Raw genomic sequence first — 14,291 nt, 5'->3', positions numbered from 1 at the left:
TGATTTTATTATTTGTTTCATCGAGAAGGTAAAGAACAGATGTCCCATTTGCCAATGTATGTTCAAGATTTCACATTTCAAGATTAAACCACAGTGTCCCACAGTCAATTGAAAGACTTGCAAAAAGCACTGCAATGTATCCCCCCCTACTTAATAGAGTGCTGTTCAAATGATTGCATCGCTGCCTTGCAGAGTGTTTAGCTAATAGAGTGCACTATACAAATATATTGAATTTTTTTCACACTATGCAAATTTGCTTAGAGCATACATTGCCTGGTAATTTGATGGTCAAAGGTTTGTTTCAGTTTTTTCATGAAAATTCTTTAGTTTTTGTAGTGTAAGTCTAAAACATGTTTTTGCTATTGTCAACATAACAATGGGCAGAATAGGAAGTTTTTGTGAAAGTTGTGTTTTATATATGAGTATTATTTTTGATATTCCAGTAAGTAATAAATCGTATCCTTTATATAGAATACTCATTTTTATTCTAAATTTGCAAAGTGATCCTGATATTAAGTCAGCGCAAAAATATGATGCACATACCACCTGTTATTTTTTATGTGGTAACTATAAACATTTATTTTACTCCATTGCATAATTCGTATGTGAAGATTGCAAAAAAATGAGCCAAACATTGTTATGGGACCCCAAAGTAATGCTAATGATGATGGCTTAGTGTGACTTGGTGTAATATACTCCATTATTTTTTATTGCCCCTATTATATGAACACATTGTTGTTATTCTCACATTGTACATGAGCATTCTAATATTCCTTTGAAAGTTCTTACAATGCATATCATCTAGTTTGCATACAATAAAACCAGATTGTATCTTCATAGTATCTCAGTTCAAACCGCATACACACAAATCACGACGGATGCAGACACTTAATGCGCAATTGGAACATTGCAAAAATCTCCAGTGTGCAACTGCGGTCACCCAGAACAGAACCATGGAGTGTTTAACGACTCCATGCACTATTCACAACTACAAAGGAAGCATCACAGCGATACACTCCGCTCATCCGATTAGCACGGTTGGCTATGTACGGGGAAAAAGAAGTTCAACATACATACATACATGCATACATACGTCACTACTCCTGATTCAATGATCTGGCTCAACCATCTTAACGTGATATTGTCGTTGTTTTGCTCTTCATCAACATCAGCCATACGAAGAAGAAGTTCTGCCGAATGAAGATCTCCCCAGGCCAATTCTTATCCACACCGTCCCGTGATGTCACAATTCATTTTCATGATATTTTACTGTATTATTTTGTGTCTCCTGCCTATACCAGCGTGTCTGTCCTGCTGCATTGGAGGCACTGGCACCTGTGCTACCGCAGGGGGTGGCTCCTCCTTGGTGCATGCGGTGATTCGCTTGTGCTCTGTGCGTGCGGGAGACTCCTCTGCCGTCGAGCGTCACGCCTTCACGTTGCTGTCCAACCTCCTGCTCTCGCACGAGGGCAAGGGGGTCCTGCAAAAGGTGTGAGGGTGTTTTAGTTGAATAAATGTGTTTAAAGTCGACTTTGTAATCGGTTAGTGATGACATGGTCGAATTTGGTTGGCAGCCTCTGGATATTGTAAATTCAAAGGTCGATCTCCTGGCACGGTAGTTGGAACAACGGGGCAGGTTTTTTCAATCCCTCCGGCCTCTGTCCACCCAGTTGTATAAATAAGTACAACACAGTTGATCGGCAAGTTATGTGTAGTGAGGTAAAGAGTGGGTACTGTTACCTCTTCGAAGATGCCTGGACAGGGTGGAAAGGAAGCTCACTGCACTCTTGAGGGGGCCTCAAGAGTACTCCAAGTGGAGGCTTTTCCGCCAGCAGTGTCATGAACAAGAAATTTCAGTGCTGCGTCTTTATTGTAGTAAGATTTGTGCTCAATTGTAACAGTTCTCAAACTCCAGTGCTTCTGCCTCCTCAGATTCTTCATTTAATATTTAACCAAACAATGTAATTGCACAATCAATATTATATGTTATTGAAGCTTTCGTGACTGCAGAAATTACTGTACTCATTGGTTTTTTCGGTAAAGTCACGTTATGTAGAAATAAAATTTAATTCAAGTAAATAAAATTTTATTAAAATTTTTATTGTAATTTTGTTTAAATTTTAATTTCATTTAGTTAAATTGTATTTTATTTCTACATACGTGACTTTACCGAAAAAACAAATGAGTACAATATTATATGTTCTCATTGAATTGGGGTGCATCAGTAAAAATGAAAACATCCTTGCACTTGGTTTAGGCGATATATTTAAGGACTGAAGTCTGTAACTGCTGCTTTAATTATTTTTTTATATTGAGCTTTTATTACTTTAATTCCAGGTTATGTTCATTTTTACATTAGGCGTAGTCAGTGAATGTAAAACTGACATTTCTTGCATGCAGAGTTGTTTGCAACAACAAGTAAAAATGGACAACAACTTCAGCTGGTTAGTGACCGAGCTGAAATGAAACACCCAATTGTTATAAGTGCTTTATGAGAAAACTTGAAAGAGTTTATATTTGCCACCTGTACATTTGAGCAACAGCCTGGATGTTAGAGCGGCACAGGTGGGGCACATAAATTAGGGAGAGTGTGATTTCTCAGAGGAGTGTTTACTTTTCATTCCCTTGTGGATTTGCCACTGGCTCTATTCATCAGTGCAATCTCTTCTCAGCCTGCTCACTGAGCATTACACAGATGTGTGATTTATGGCTCCACACACTTGATGGTTTTGCAGTCCCTTGTTTAGCATAAATAATTAAAATGTCCAATCCACAAGGAATCCAGCAACCTCTCTGCCTCTGGGCAGATAAAGTGTGAATGAGTGCCACTTCGCTCAGTGATAGCAACATGCCGTTCATGCCCGTGGTTTTCTGCTGCAGCCTTTGTTGTGACAAAAGAGGGGTTAAAGAGTGCTGAGATTTGCATTACCGGTAATGGCTTCTGTTCCGTCTGGCAGTGAGCCCTAATCTCAGGATGAAATAGAAGTTTCATTGAGAGAAAAAAAAATTTAATTGATGCCAATCATCCTTAGCAGTAATATACCAATAGTCTCGAAGAGGTTTAATTCAATCATTAAAATTATACCCCTCTACAAATGGTATCCCCACAGACACCCGCAAGAATACTGCACCTGTCATGAGTCATTTTACCTGACATGTCATTTACGTTACGTCACCTATTGTCGCTCATATTTAATCTGCTTTGACTGTCATGAACGAATGGCTGCAATCCAACAGAGAAAAATATATGTAATCTCAGATTGACATCTTTGAAAAAAAGACTCAGATGGGTGACTACATACCCGAACGGGGATAAAAATCATATCACAAGATTACCATAAAAGGAATTAAGGTTAATTAATTAAAGGCTTATAGCCCGAGGTCACCAATTCGATGTTTGAATAAGCAATTTATGATATTTAAAACAGTTATTACTGCACATCACTCAAAAATGGAACTGAGCAAACAATATTAATGCAGGACATTCCTGAAATGGTCTTGAGAATTAGGATTTCCTAGAAATAACGAATGGCATTATTAATGTACCAAATCAAGGAATGTTACTTGTTTGTGGTAATTATTTAAACCATATGGAAAAGTAGTATATTTTTAAATGGTATAATTAGTGAATGTGCAGGGAAGGTGATGTTTATATCTAAAGCAAGCGGGAACGCAGGGGCCCCGAGTAAGAATGACTTGTACACTTCTAGAAATCGTGTGACCTAAGACTTGTTCGAACTCCAATTCCATGCAGGAATTATTCAAATGGAAATGATCTAAGTTTAGAGAAAATGTAAAGCTGATCTGGATCACTCTTATATTGACTGTTAAAGAAAAAAATGTAAACCAATATTAAAACAAGATAATGATGGGCCTTAACATCCATTGCATTAATAATAATCTACTTACCTCGCCCACAGACCAGTTGAAGCGCACTGAGCGATTATGTCATGGGGGCCCATGTTGCATGGGAACTTTACGGTGGCCAAGTTGGAAGGGGGTTTGTCTTCCCAGTCGCTGATTGGCTGGGTGTAGTGGGAATCATGATGTAATTCCCAGCAACCACTGTTGTGAACCCAGCGTTGTGATTTCGCTTGACCTACGCCATTTTGGATCTTACGACATTCGTTGCCTGTCACATTTTATGTGCACTCAGGCCCCACTTACGTGGATAGCTCACCAAATATGAAATGAAACTCAGTTTCACTCTGCTTTTTTTGTGTGTTTCTCTGACCGCTCAACCAAATTGCCATGACAGAGCAACTTCCTGCAGCAGTTTGCGAGTTTGCACCCTCCTAAGCTGAGCCGAGCTTCCAGCCCACTTGTGCTGCACTGGCTGGGCCTACTGGTCAATCTCACCACATCGGAGGATGGGCAGCAGATGGTGCTGCGCCTGGGCGGTAGCCTGGAGCTGCTGCTGGAGATGGCAGGGCACCAGCAGGCCGCCTGCCACCGTGCCGCCACTCTCGTTCTGCACAACCTGTGCTTCAGCACAGCCAACAAGGCCATCATCCTGGCCAACGGTGCGTCCACCTGTTTTTAGCTGCTGCTTCGTCATGTTAAACTGCCAAAAGTTTACAGCGTGGAGGATACAAAATAACAAGAAATGAAGTCCGATGTACGTTGGACAAATAAAAAAACACTATCTATAACCTTTCCAACTGTCGTGCTATTAATGCTCACTTATTAAAATTAATAAAATGAATGAAAGAGTGGTGTAGCATAGACTGCACTTGACCAACCTTTGTCCTCACCATTGTACACATTGATACCGTCACCAGTCAAACCGAAGAGAGGTAGGTCCAAGTTTGGATATGAATTGGCATGGGTACTATGGATGGCCACGAAGCCAACCCAGTTATCTGGGATCATTGTGAAATCTGCTAACTTATCCAACTGCTCCTACCATGGTTTTTAATGCTTTTTGTGTTTAGTTTGTTGCCCTTCCCCCACACCTCCGATTAGCACGGTTGGCTTGCATACGGTGCGAAAGAAGTTCAACGTGTGTAGGTTTCTAACACTTACAAATTGTGGTTACCACAGAAAAAGCTGTCGCCTTCCTGGCCAGATGTCTGGAGAATGAGACCCTCGAGATGAGGTCCCTTGGGGCCAGCGCACTGTGGGCACTGCTCTACAACTCACAGAAGGTCTATCCGTCCATATTCACATTGTCAACACGTGTACAAGATTACACCTAAGCTTAGTTATTTTAAAAAAAAAACATCGTTTAGAATTTGTTTTTATTTTGATTGTGTGTTTTCTACCACTGCAGGCTAAAGTAAGCTTGAAAAATCCATCGATCAAGAGAAAAGTTGATGATGCATTAAAGGCACATCGAAAAGGTAAACACTATACATTAGAGTGAGTGGCTTCAGAATTGACTGCAAAATCACTTTTCGATTTAAAGCTTTCGTGACTGCAGCGATTCATATTCTTGGTTCTTTTGGTAAAGTCACGTAGAAGGGGAATAATAATAAAATAATAAAAAAAAATTTTGTTAAAATTAATATTTTATTATTATTTCCCTTCTACGTGATTTTACCGAAAGAACCAACAATATGCAAAGTTACTGTTTTTCAACTTGTATGTGTTGTGAGTATATATGTGTACTGTCTTTCAAGCCATTAAGTGTGACTTTTATCTGTGCAGGTGTGAGAGCAGAGGATTTCAAGCTGTACACATATTGCCTCAAGAGCCTGGAGAATGTGTCTACCTTACTGAACACCTAGGCAGCGTAACTGTTCATGGATATTTTAAACAGTGTAGTATGCTTTGCTTGAATCAAATCCTGCGTCTCAGACTTTAAATAATGTGTATTTATATAAACGGTGTTTATATTTAAAATTATCAACTGCAAGTGTGATTGATTTTATTTGACAAACTATGTAGTTAATATGCGAATAATGATTATTAAACTGTGCTATTGAACGTTATTGCCACTTGACTATTTTGTTGATGCAGATCCAAGGAGGGATGCGACTAAATCAAGGGGATGTCTTCATGGCTGCTGTCAATTTCTGGTGCCATTGTAAAATTATTGTGTAGTATTATACCTGCATAATCACATCCTGGTTATACAAGTACCACAAACAACCAATGACAAACAAGGCCGAATACATTTTCTTTGGCCTTGTGTGTGTACCGAGCTGGGTCTTGGTTCAATGTATGCTCCAAGGCAACAAGAGACATTTAATATCACCAGTAAAGCAATCATTTATAAATCACATCTTCTGTAAATTAATATTTATTATCAACTCCACAGTTAAACAATGAAATTGAATACATAGTGACTGAAGCAGTAGATAACACATCATAAAAGATCGGATGTTTTTAAAACAATTACAAGTGGACACTAATGTACGTGATATTGACAAAGGTTATCCTACCTTGGCCAACATTATAAGACCATGCATTACTCTATGATATCTTCTGTTGACTACAACAAATTTCGGCAGTGTGATCATTGAGAAATCATATTCTTCGTTATGTACAAAATTAAACCACATCTCTACAACTCTAGGAACAAAAGGCAAATGTAAAATATCTACCTGGACACATCAGTTGTTTTTAGACATCACAGCTGCGCTCGTTGAAAGTGGTTTGCAGAAGAAGAAAAAAGAGACTCATTTGAAAGTGGTATGAGCTTACTAGAGTAGAAAGATAACCGTGAGTAAAATATTAAATTTTTTATTAATGAGTGGAAATTAATGCTATCATTCCACAAGTCAAATAATGGCCCGCTGATTTACTTCTAGTAACAACACAATTGCACGAACACCGAAAACCAAGCTTTCTCTTTGCTCAAACTGGGCTGGATCCAAATGCATTGCCATGGGAATCCTCACAAGCCAAACTGATCCCAAGTGAGCTCAGCACACTTACCCCCCAGGAACAGTTAGTAAACCGAACCACATACTTTTGTTAGGGCTGACCTCTTGACACCAGTCATGATTTGACAACACAAGCAAAAACGTACTCTCCGTGACATCATCCGTTAACACACAGCGGAAATTACAAGTGATCTCAAGTGGTCTTATGCTTGCCTACATTTGGCGTTAATGCAACATTTCATTTCAAACATCTATTCCTGACCTCCACACTCCTTGACCACACAGGCTGTGGTTGGGGGAGGGACTCAGCCCCCATGGGTGAGCAGAAATGTTTTCCAGTGGTTGTAGAAACGATGCATTTAGCTCCATTATATTGACAGTGCAGTGCTTGTGTACGATGGTTCTCGAGTCTGGAATTTCTAGTGATGGTTGGTGGCCATCAAGGAGTGCGTCTCCAAATGACATGTTGGTTTTCTGCACCGCACATTACTTACTGAATGAGAGAGGTCTTGCAATCGACTATCTTTTGCTAAATTATTTTAGGTTTCACTGTGTAGTAACAATTGGTTATGCAATTTTTAACCATAACATCCCTACATTTAATTATTCAATTGCACTGTTAAAGCCAGTGCCACTGGGAATATTCTACTGGATATACGGTGGTAAGTAGCTTGCACGATTCCAAGCTGCCTTTTGTCTCAATCACTAAAAATAGCACCAGGTACTGGCTTAGCCTGACACATCGTTGATTGCAGAGCACAACCAAATCGTCTGTACATTTCGACCTACTGGCTGGAATCCAACCCAGGATAATCATGGACCAGCTGCAGTGCTGACATGCTTATTTTGGCCTCCCATAAGCACATAAACACATGAAAAGTAGGCTGATGTCCCACCGCAATTTTTAATGTTTCTGCGGTTACTGGCAAAAAACTGATCGCATTACAACGAAGGGCCCTTGCAATCTAAAGGAAAAGACCAATTTGAATACGTACGGTGGAGTATGGTATTTGAGATGTGACTGCCAGTGCAAGAAAAAAATCAGTCTTGGTAGCCACTCGTTGTCTGCCTTAGGCTTTACTAACTAGCCACATATTGCCCTTGTCTCAGTCAAATCGTATCTTAATGGCACAGCCTGTTATCAATTAATCCAACCCCTTTTGGTACAATATCCCGCGGAGACACTTTGCAATATTTGACAAAACTCCCCTAGTTTTATGAACCACAGGCTAACATACTGATGTTACGTTTAGTATGTTTGGTTTTCCCACAAAAAGCCACCAAAGTAACAGTGCCAGTAATTCTACTTCTGTATTGTGAAGACTATCACCATCCATTTGAGGCATTCCGAATTTAACTGCGAGACATCCAAATATCTTCGCGTTAAATCAAACCGCCACAGTGCAGAATGGCAATTTTAGTTTCAAACACGTTGGAAATCTACGTGCATTTTTCAAACAAAAGCCTCCGTTGAACAAGGTGCTCGATTATACCAACCGAACTATTTACTCCCTCCACAAACCAAAAAAAAAATGTGCCAACAGCACAGCCCAAGGCTTCTGCGCAAAGTGCACATCTGGAACTTTCCAAAATGTTTCTAGCCCACGCCTTTGACTTGCTTGATCGAGGACGATACTTCAGTTGGCCTGCTTAACCCGTCGTCGCATTATCTATCCACCCGACACATCCGTATTACGCGTACCTGTCATCTCGGGCCTTTGTCTCGTCTGCCTGTTTTGTTATCGCGCCAACTACTAATAATTCCCATCACGCCTACGCGTGGAACATACAACTGCATCTGCCCATATGACCATATATTTGGACGTTTCGGGAAAATAATGACCGCATGGGGCATAATTTATAGCCTCTATTGTGTTTGAATGTAATTTTGAAGTGAGTAGGATTCAACTTGAATTCGTTTTAGTGATGGACAATTTTTCCTATTTTAATTCACTCGTGCTAATGTTAAAATAAGCGTGGAAGTTTTAACATTCAAAACACTGATAAGAGGGTTTTCCCCTTTTTTCTGGCAACAAACAGGTGTTAAGATGTTAAAACACCAAACTGAAACCTTTTACAAGGAATCTTGTCTGCATTAACCACAATACTTGTGGTCAGAATGCAGACAAAAATATATTCTGATAGTATATGCAATGTCTTTGAAACTGATTGGTCCACACTAGGAGACAGCTTTTTTTTAGCCTCGTCTCAAAACGGCGCTAGACCAGAGGACGCCAAAAGACGTACAGCCGAAAGACAATGCACTATCAGAGTAATGAGAGCTCGGGGTGAGCAACTACATCATGATATTTTGGTACTGGCAAAGGAGGTTCCATGATTTAAAACACTGTCGTCACATCTCAAAATTGCAACACTTTTTTTGTTTCCACTAACATGGTATAACAGACCTAAGCCAAGGTTTAAGATGAGTAGGAATAGCGCTCCACACAAAAAAAAATCTATTTCCAAGGTTCGCTTAACATCACCCACCAATTGGACGTCAAGCTACGCCTCATTTTAGCTCGTTTCCGTGAACGCAACTGCATGTGGCAATGTCGTCAATTATGCCAAGGCTCTCTCGCTCTCAGATGACATTTCAGTGCCACATGTGTCCTCCCGTGGTGGTGGTGGTGGTTGTGGCTGCGGTGGAAGTCATTCTGCCCCGGCTCTCGGTCGCAAAGTCCTGGAACGATCCTGCATGTCGTATCCTCAGCGACGAGTCTCCTGCAGCGGGAGGAGAGGCACAAAAAGTCCCTTAATGTGTACAATACGTGCAAGTAGGGTGGCGTGGATCGGAGCACGGGTTCAGTTGTGGTGGCCTTTTTAGCAATCGTTACCATCGCCACCAAGTCTCATCAATATTGAGTTGGTAGTTCGCCATCACGCCGTGATATGTCCAGTTACGATGTGGCCTGCATGTTATCATGGCTTTTTTAGCAAGACAAAATGCATTACATATATATAGAACTTTGGATTACGGAGATGGAGCAATTAGATCAGCTCATTTGCAAGCGTGAGATACTGTTACATCACGAGCCCATAAGGGACTGCAAAAATATTCGGGAGGCCATCGCTCAGCAGAGAATTGAGCGTTACATGATGGTCATGTACCATGCAACAATAGCTTTGCATTATTCTCTTAAATGTGTTTACATATTTGTTCTAAGTGCTGACGTAGAAGTGTGCAGGATGCAAGTCAAAATAGAGGTTTTAATAATATATATTTTACATTTCACCATTTGATGTGTTGTACCGTATTACATCTTCAATCCAGCAGGGGGTAAATTAAATTACTTTTCAATTAGCAACGTTTGTCAGCTCGGCTGCAACCGTGGAGTTGAGGATGGAGTCAATAATAGATTTCGTGTAAATTGCATGGAAAACCCACACTCAATTGCACTGAAAGATAAGTCGTTTAGGCTTAGCTGTATATGTAAAAGACAAAGGCTTAGAAACGATGCTTCATCATGTTCAGTCTGGCAAATTGGAATGCGTTCCATGATTTTGCTCGTCCACAGCTTTGTAGGCAATCAGCTTAACACGTCTACGAATCTTACAGACGGATATATGATGGAGACATTGCGAATCTAATTTATTTATATTCTCCACAACGATACTAATGCATCTTTTGACTCAACTATTTTACACATTTGCGTCGAACAAGAAATCCTTAGCTTAAAGAGAAAGTATAAAATGTGGCGATTCACCAGTGATTGATTCAAGACGGCCTGACTCTGCTGATCAGACGCTGTTATGTCTAAACCGGTCCCACTTTCGCTTGTCCTGAAATAACACTGCTGACATTATGGGTTGTACAAATAAAAAAAAATCATGTCAAGATACAGATATATGAAGGAGACATTGTATACTTATCTATTTAATTGCATATAGGGGGCATCATGGCCAAGAGTTGGCAAAACGAGATTCCCCTTATTGCTAATGAGATGTGATTATCATTAAAGAGTGTATCTGTGCAATGCTGACATTGGTTTGCCGCCCAATGCTTTTCCAGTTTCATAATTAAAATACAGCCAAAAGAGTTTCAAAGACTTCAAAAATACCAGCTTCATTGGCACGCCAAACGAATCTTAAATTGCTGTGGTGAGGCGCCTTTGAAGTGTGACCACGCATTTCTACACGCAGTTCTGCAAGGGTTGCATCCGCGAAAGCACGTGCATTAAACTGCTTATTTTTCATACCCTGCGCACCATCGATTGGTGTGAAGCAGATATTGCACATATCCTGGGTGGACATGATCACGAATGTCAATGGACAAATTGGCCTTTAATCAGGTCAATATAAGAGACCCCTATTGTGTCTCCATATAAAAAATGCATTTTTTTTAACCATCAGCCTAAAGGCTTTCCAAACCGACCCTCTGCCAACAACGCATAATGAGTCTGGTGTACATTAATCACATCGATCATCCACAGAATGTCGCCTGAGCTGGCTGGGCCACGCATAGGGCTGCATGACACTGGAGAGAAATGTGCAGCATTATTTAACGTGAGTCGCCAAAAAAAGGGGCAATACAGGCCAGGACGACCGCTCATGAACTGCAAGAAAACCCTGCAGAAGATATTCTGTGGGAAGAGCTCTGTATTGATGGCACGAGACAAACCCGTCGTGATGACTAATGATTAAGGGCATTTGTAAGCAGAACTCTGTTCTGTGTTTCCTAACTACAATATTTTGGTTCACCAGCCTGGTGGCTAAGATGGCACGTTCTTCTAATAACCAAACAAGCTTATGTTTAACAAACCTGATTGCTGATGAGACTTAGAACGTCAGAAATTTGTCCAGGCTACTCTCTTGCTAAAATAAAAAGCAGCTAGATAATATTTGTCTGATAGCCGTTAAGCCGATGGTCTTGAACGTCGATACATATAGCCACAAAAACGCATCGAGAAACGAGCTTTACAAGAACTAAGCCGTAATCATGAGCAGTATGCCCACGCGTACATCCTTTGCCTATCATAACACGAAAAGACATCAATGGATCGTTATAAAATGATTGGTTACACTGCGCAGAAGGCAAACACAATGCATTTACAGGAAAGTAATTACCTGCTGCAAAACCATCGAGCTGACAAAGACCCCCAGCACAAATGCACGATATGCGCTGCATTGTACAATATCTGAAAATGTGCCAATGTGCATGTGGGTCTGGAAACCCATTACACATATCACAGTATAATAAATATGAAATAAGCATTCTCTGAACTAATGGAATTTGTTGCAACCAACTGTGTGTGACTTGCAGATGAGTGGTTGCAACAATCACGGCACTGGTCCAAGTGATGTTGGTAGAAGGGTAAAAAACCAATTATATTTGTACTGGCAAATGAGGTTCCCATAGTGTAGATGCTTGCCCCGAGCTCTCATACTCTGATGGTGCATTGTCTTTGAGTTGTGCGCCTTTTGGCGTAATCTGGTCCAACCCATGTGAGACTAGGCTCTAAGGAAAGCTGTCTCGGGTGTGGACCAATCAACTTCAAGGACATTGCACATTATCAGAGTTATGTCTTTTGTTTGTATTATGACTGCAGGTATTGCGGTCTATGCAAACATGACTCCTTGTAAAAAGGTGTCAGTTTTGTTGCCAGATAGAAGGGTAAAAAAACAATTATCATATTTTTACTGGCAAATGAGGTTCCCATAGTGTTGGTGTACACACTTAAGAGGTGCAAGTGGAAAATATTGACCCAACTGAAGACCTGTCACTTTGCAAGACGGATAGATGATTATTGCTTCCTTTCGGTGAACATCCCGACATCACCCTGCCCTTGTTACTGTGCGCACTATACACGATAATTTATATCTACAAAATAAGCCGAGGGACAGAACGTAGCGTGCGAGGGCTTAACAACTCGGAGATAAGAGTGATAAAATAGAGTTCGTACGAGTGCAGATGCTGGATGGATTGCTGCGGATTGGGGGTATCTTCATCCAGCAGTGGATTGATCATGGCGGCTGTCATGACGATGATGATTACACAACATCAGTATCCCCCCCCCCAATTAAGGTATGCACAGGAGAGGCGTGAAAGATTAAAAAGCTTCGTTAAACTGGTTATCCCCGCCCGCTACTGATCAAACGTGTTCCACAAGCGACCGTTTTATATTTAATTCACAAGGCGCGTCCGTGTGTGTGTGTGATCCCTCCCAAGCATCTCGCGTTGGAAATGTGCAAAGCGCTAATTAAACCGCCCGCTCTTACGCCAACCAGGGACGTAAATCAACGCGAAAGCAGAAGGGGCGCGTTTGCGTCTAAACACGGGGCGTGCTGCGAGCCAACGGGACCTTATTGGAGATGTCCTCGGCTCTCGCGCCATCTCATTCGCACGTTTTTCATGTACGTTGAGATTTTTTGCCGGCGTGATGTAAGTAATTATTGGCGGGTCCGCCGGTCCGTTTCGATCTCCTGGAAGTGGCGGTTGAAATAATGAGAAGCTTTCTTAAATTCTTAAATCCCACTCCCGCCGATTTTGATTCTCGCTAACGACCAATAAAAGTAATAAAGCAATAGCCTCAAGCACACTAAAGCCCTCTGTTTGGTTTAGACACGTGGAGGCCCAACATTGGTGGTCTAGCCAACACGGTAGAGATACACTTAATGCATTTCTAAATCATCTCAAGCAGCAAAACCCGTCCATCCAGCTCACCATGGAAGTGAGAACTCTCCCATTTCTGAATATTAGGCTCGGAAACGGCCGAAACGGTAAAATAACACAGAGTGTTTACCGAAAGAAAACGCACACTGACACCAACATATTTAGCGATCTAAACCCAAAACCCTCATGGACAATATTGGTCGCGAAAGCCGACGTGCTAAACAGAACAGTAAAAACATCTGAATCAATTCTAGGCTTCCCGTAGGTCGACTCAGGATTTAATGAACTCGGAATTAAACGAACGCCTGGTGCGGTTAACTAAACATCAACACTAGGGAGACAAAGATGGCTGGGGGCCTGGTGCTGGCCACCAACACATTTCGTGTTATATGTTCGCCTTAATAGGTGCTCGCAAACCGCAGTTTCCACCCCAGCGGCCTGTTATGGCTATAGGGGAGATTCTAGATTTGAAGCTTTCGTGACTGCAAGGATTCATACTCTTAGGTTTTTTCGGTAAAGTCACGTAGGGGAAAAAAATTATAATAAAAATAATAAAATCATAATAGAAATAAAATAATAAATCACGTCGTTTCGGAGGCAACACAAGCTTGTCTCTTGGATTTTTCCTCACTTGAGACAGTAAATTTAGCTGTGGTGGTCCCACCTGATGACGGAGACTTGTGTTGCCTCCGAAACGTCGTGATTTATTATTTTATTTATATTATTATTATTTATATTATTGTATTATTTATTTTTAATTTTTACCTACGTGACTTTGCCGAAAAAAACTAATAGTATAGGGGAGATCTTTGTCTCTGTGTGCTCGACGTGACTGAGAGAGCCGAATG

General features: G+C 40.9%; 2 protein-coding genes across 3 annotated transcripts in view; one reads left to right on the top strand and one right to left on the bottom strand.

Moving 5' to 3' along the window:
* The window catches only part of RTTN (rotatin), a 65,547-nt gene extending 59,619 nt beyond the window's left edge, over window positions 1-5,928 (top strand). For both annotated transcript variants that reach the window (XM_078602028.1, XM_078602027.1), the window contains 5 exons: window positions 1,302-1,489; window positions 4,259-4,523; window positions 5,044-5,147; window positions 5,273-5,342; window positions 5,650-5,928. In XM_078602028.1, coding sequence (XP_078458154.1) covers window positions 1,302-1,489; window positions 4,259-4,523; window positions 5,044-5,147; window positions 5,273-5,342; window positions 5,650-5,729 — 707 coding nt within the window. In that variant the 3' untranslated portion in view covers window positions 5,730-5,928. The remainder of the gene's footprint in view (window positions 1-1,301; window positions 1,490-4,258; window positions 4,524-5,043; window positions 5,148-5,272; window positions 5,343-5,649) is intronic.
* Window positions 5,929-6,213: 285 nt separating this feature from the next.
* The window catches only part of LOC144723327 (docking protein 6-like), a 62,822-nt gene continuing 54,744 nt past the window's right edge, over window positions 6,214-14,291 (bottom strand). The window contains exon 8 of the mRNA XM_078602029.1: window positions 6,214-9,554. Coding sequence (XP_078458155.1) covers window positions 9,427-9,554 — 128 coding nt within the window. The 3' untranslated portion in view covers window positions 6,214-9,426. The remainder of the gene's footprint in view (window positions 9,555-14,291) is intronic.

The sequence above is a fragment of the Lampetra planeri genome, chromosome 17 (genome assembly GCF_965212315.1).
Source record: "Lampetra planeri chromosome 17, kcLamPlan1.2.h2, whole genome shotgun sequence".
NCBI classification, from domain to species: Eukaryota; Metazoa; Chordata; class Hyperoartia; order Petromyzontiformes; family Petromyzontidae; genus Lampetra; species Lampetra planeri.
The sequence above is the reverse complement of the archived record's forward strand: the minus strand, read 5'-3'. Positions and strand labels throughout refer to the sequence as shown.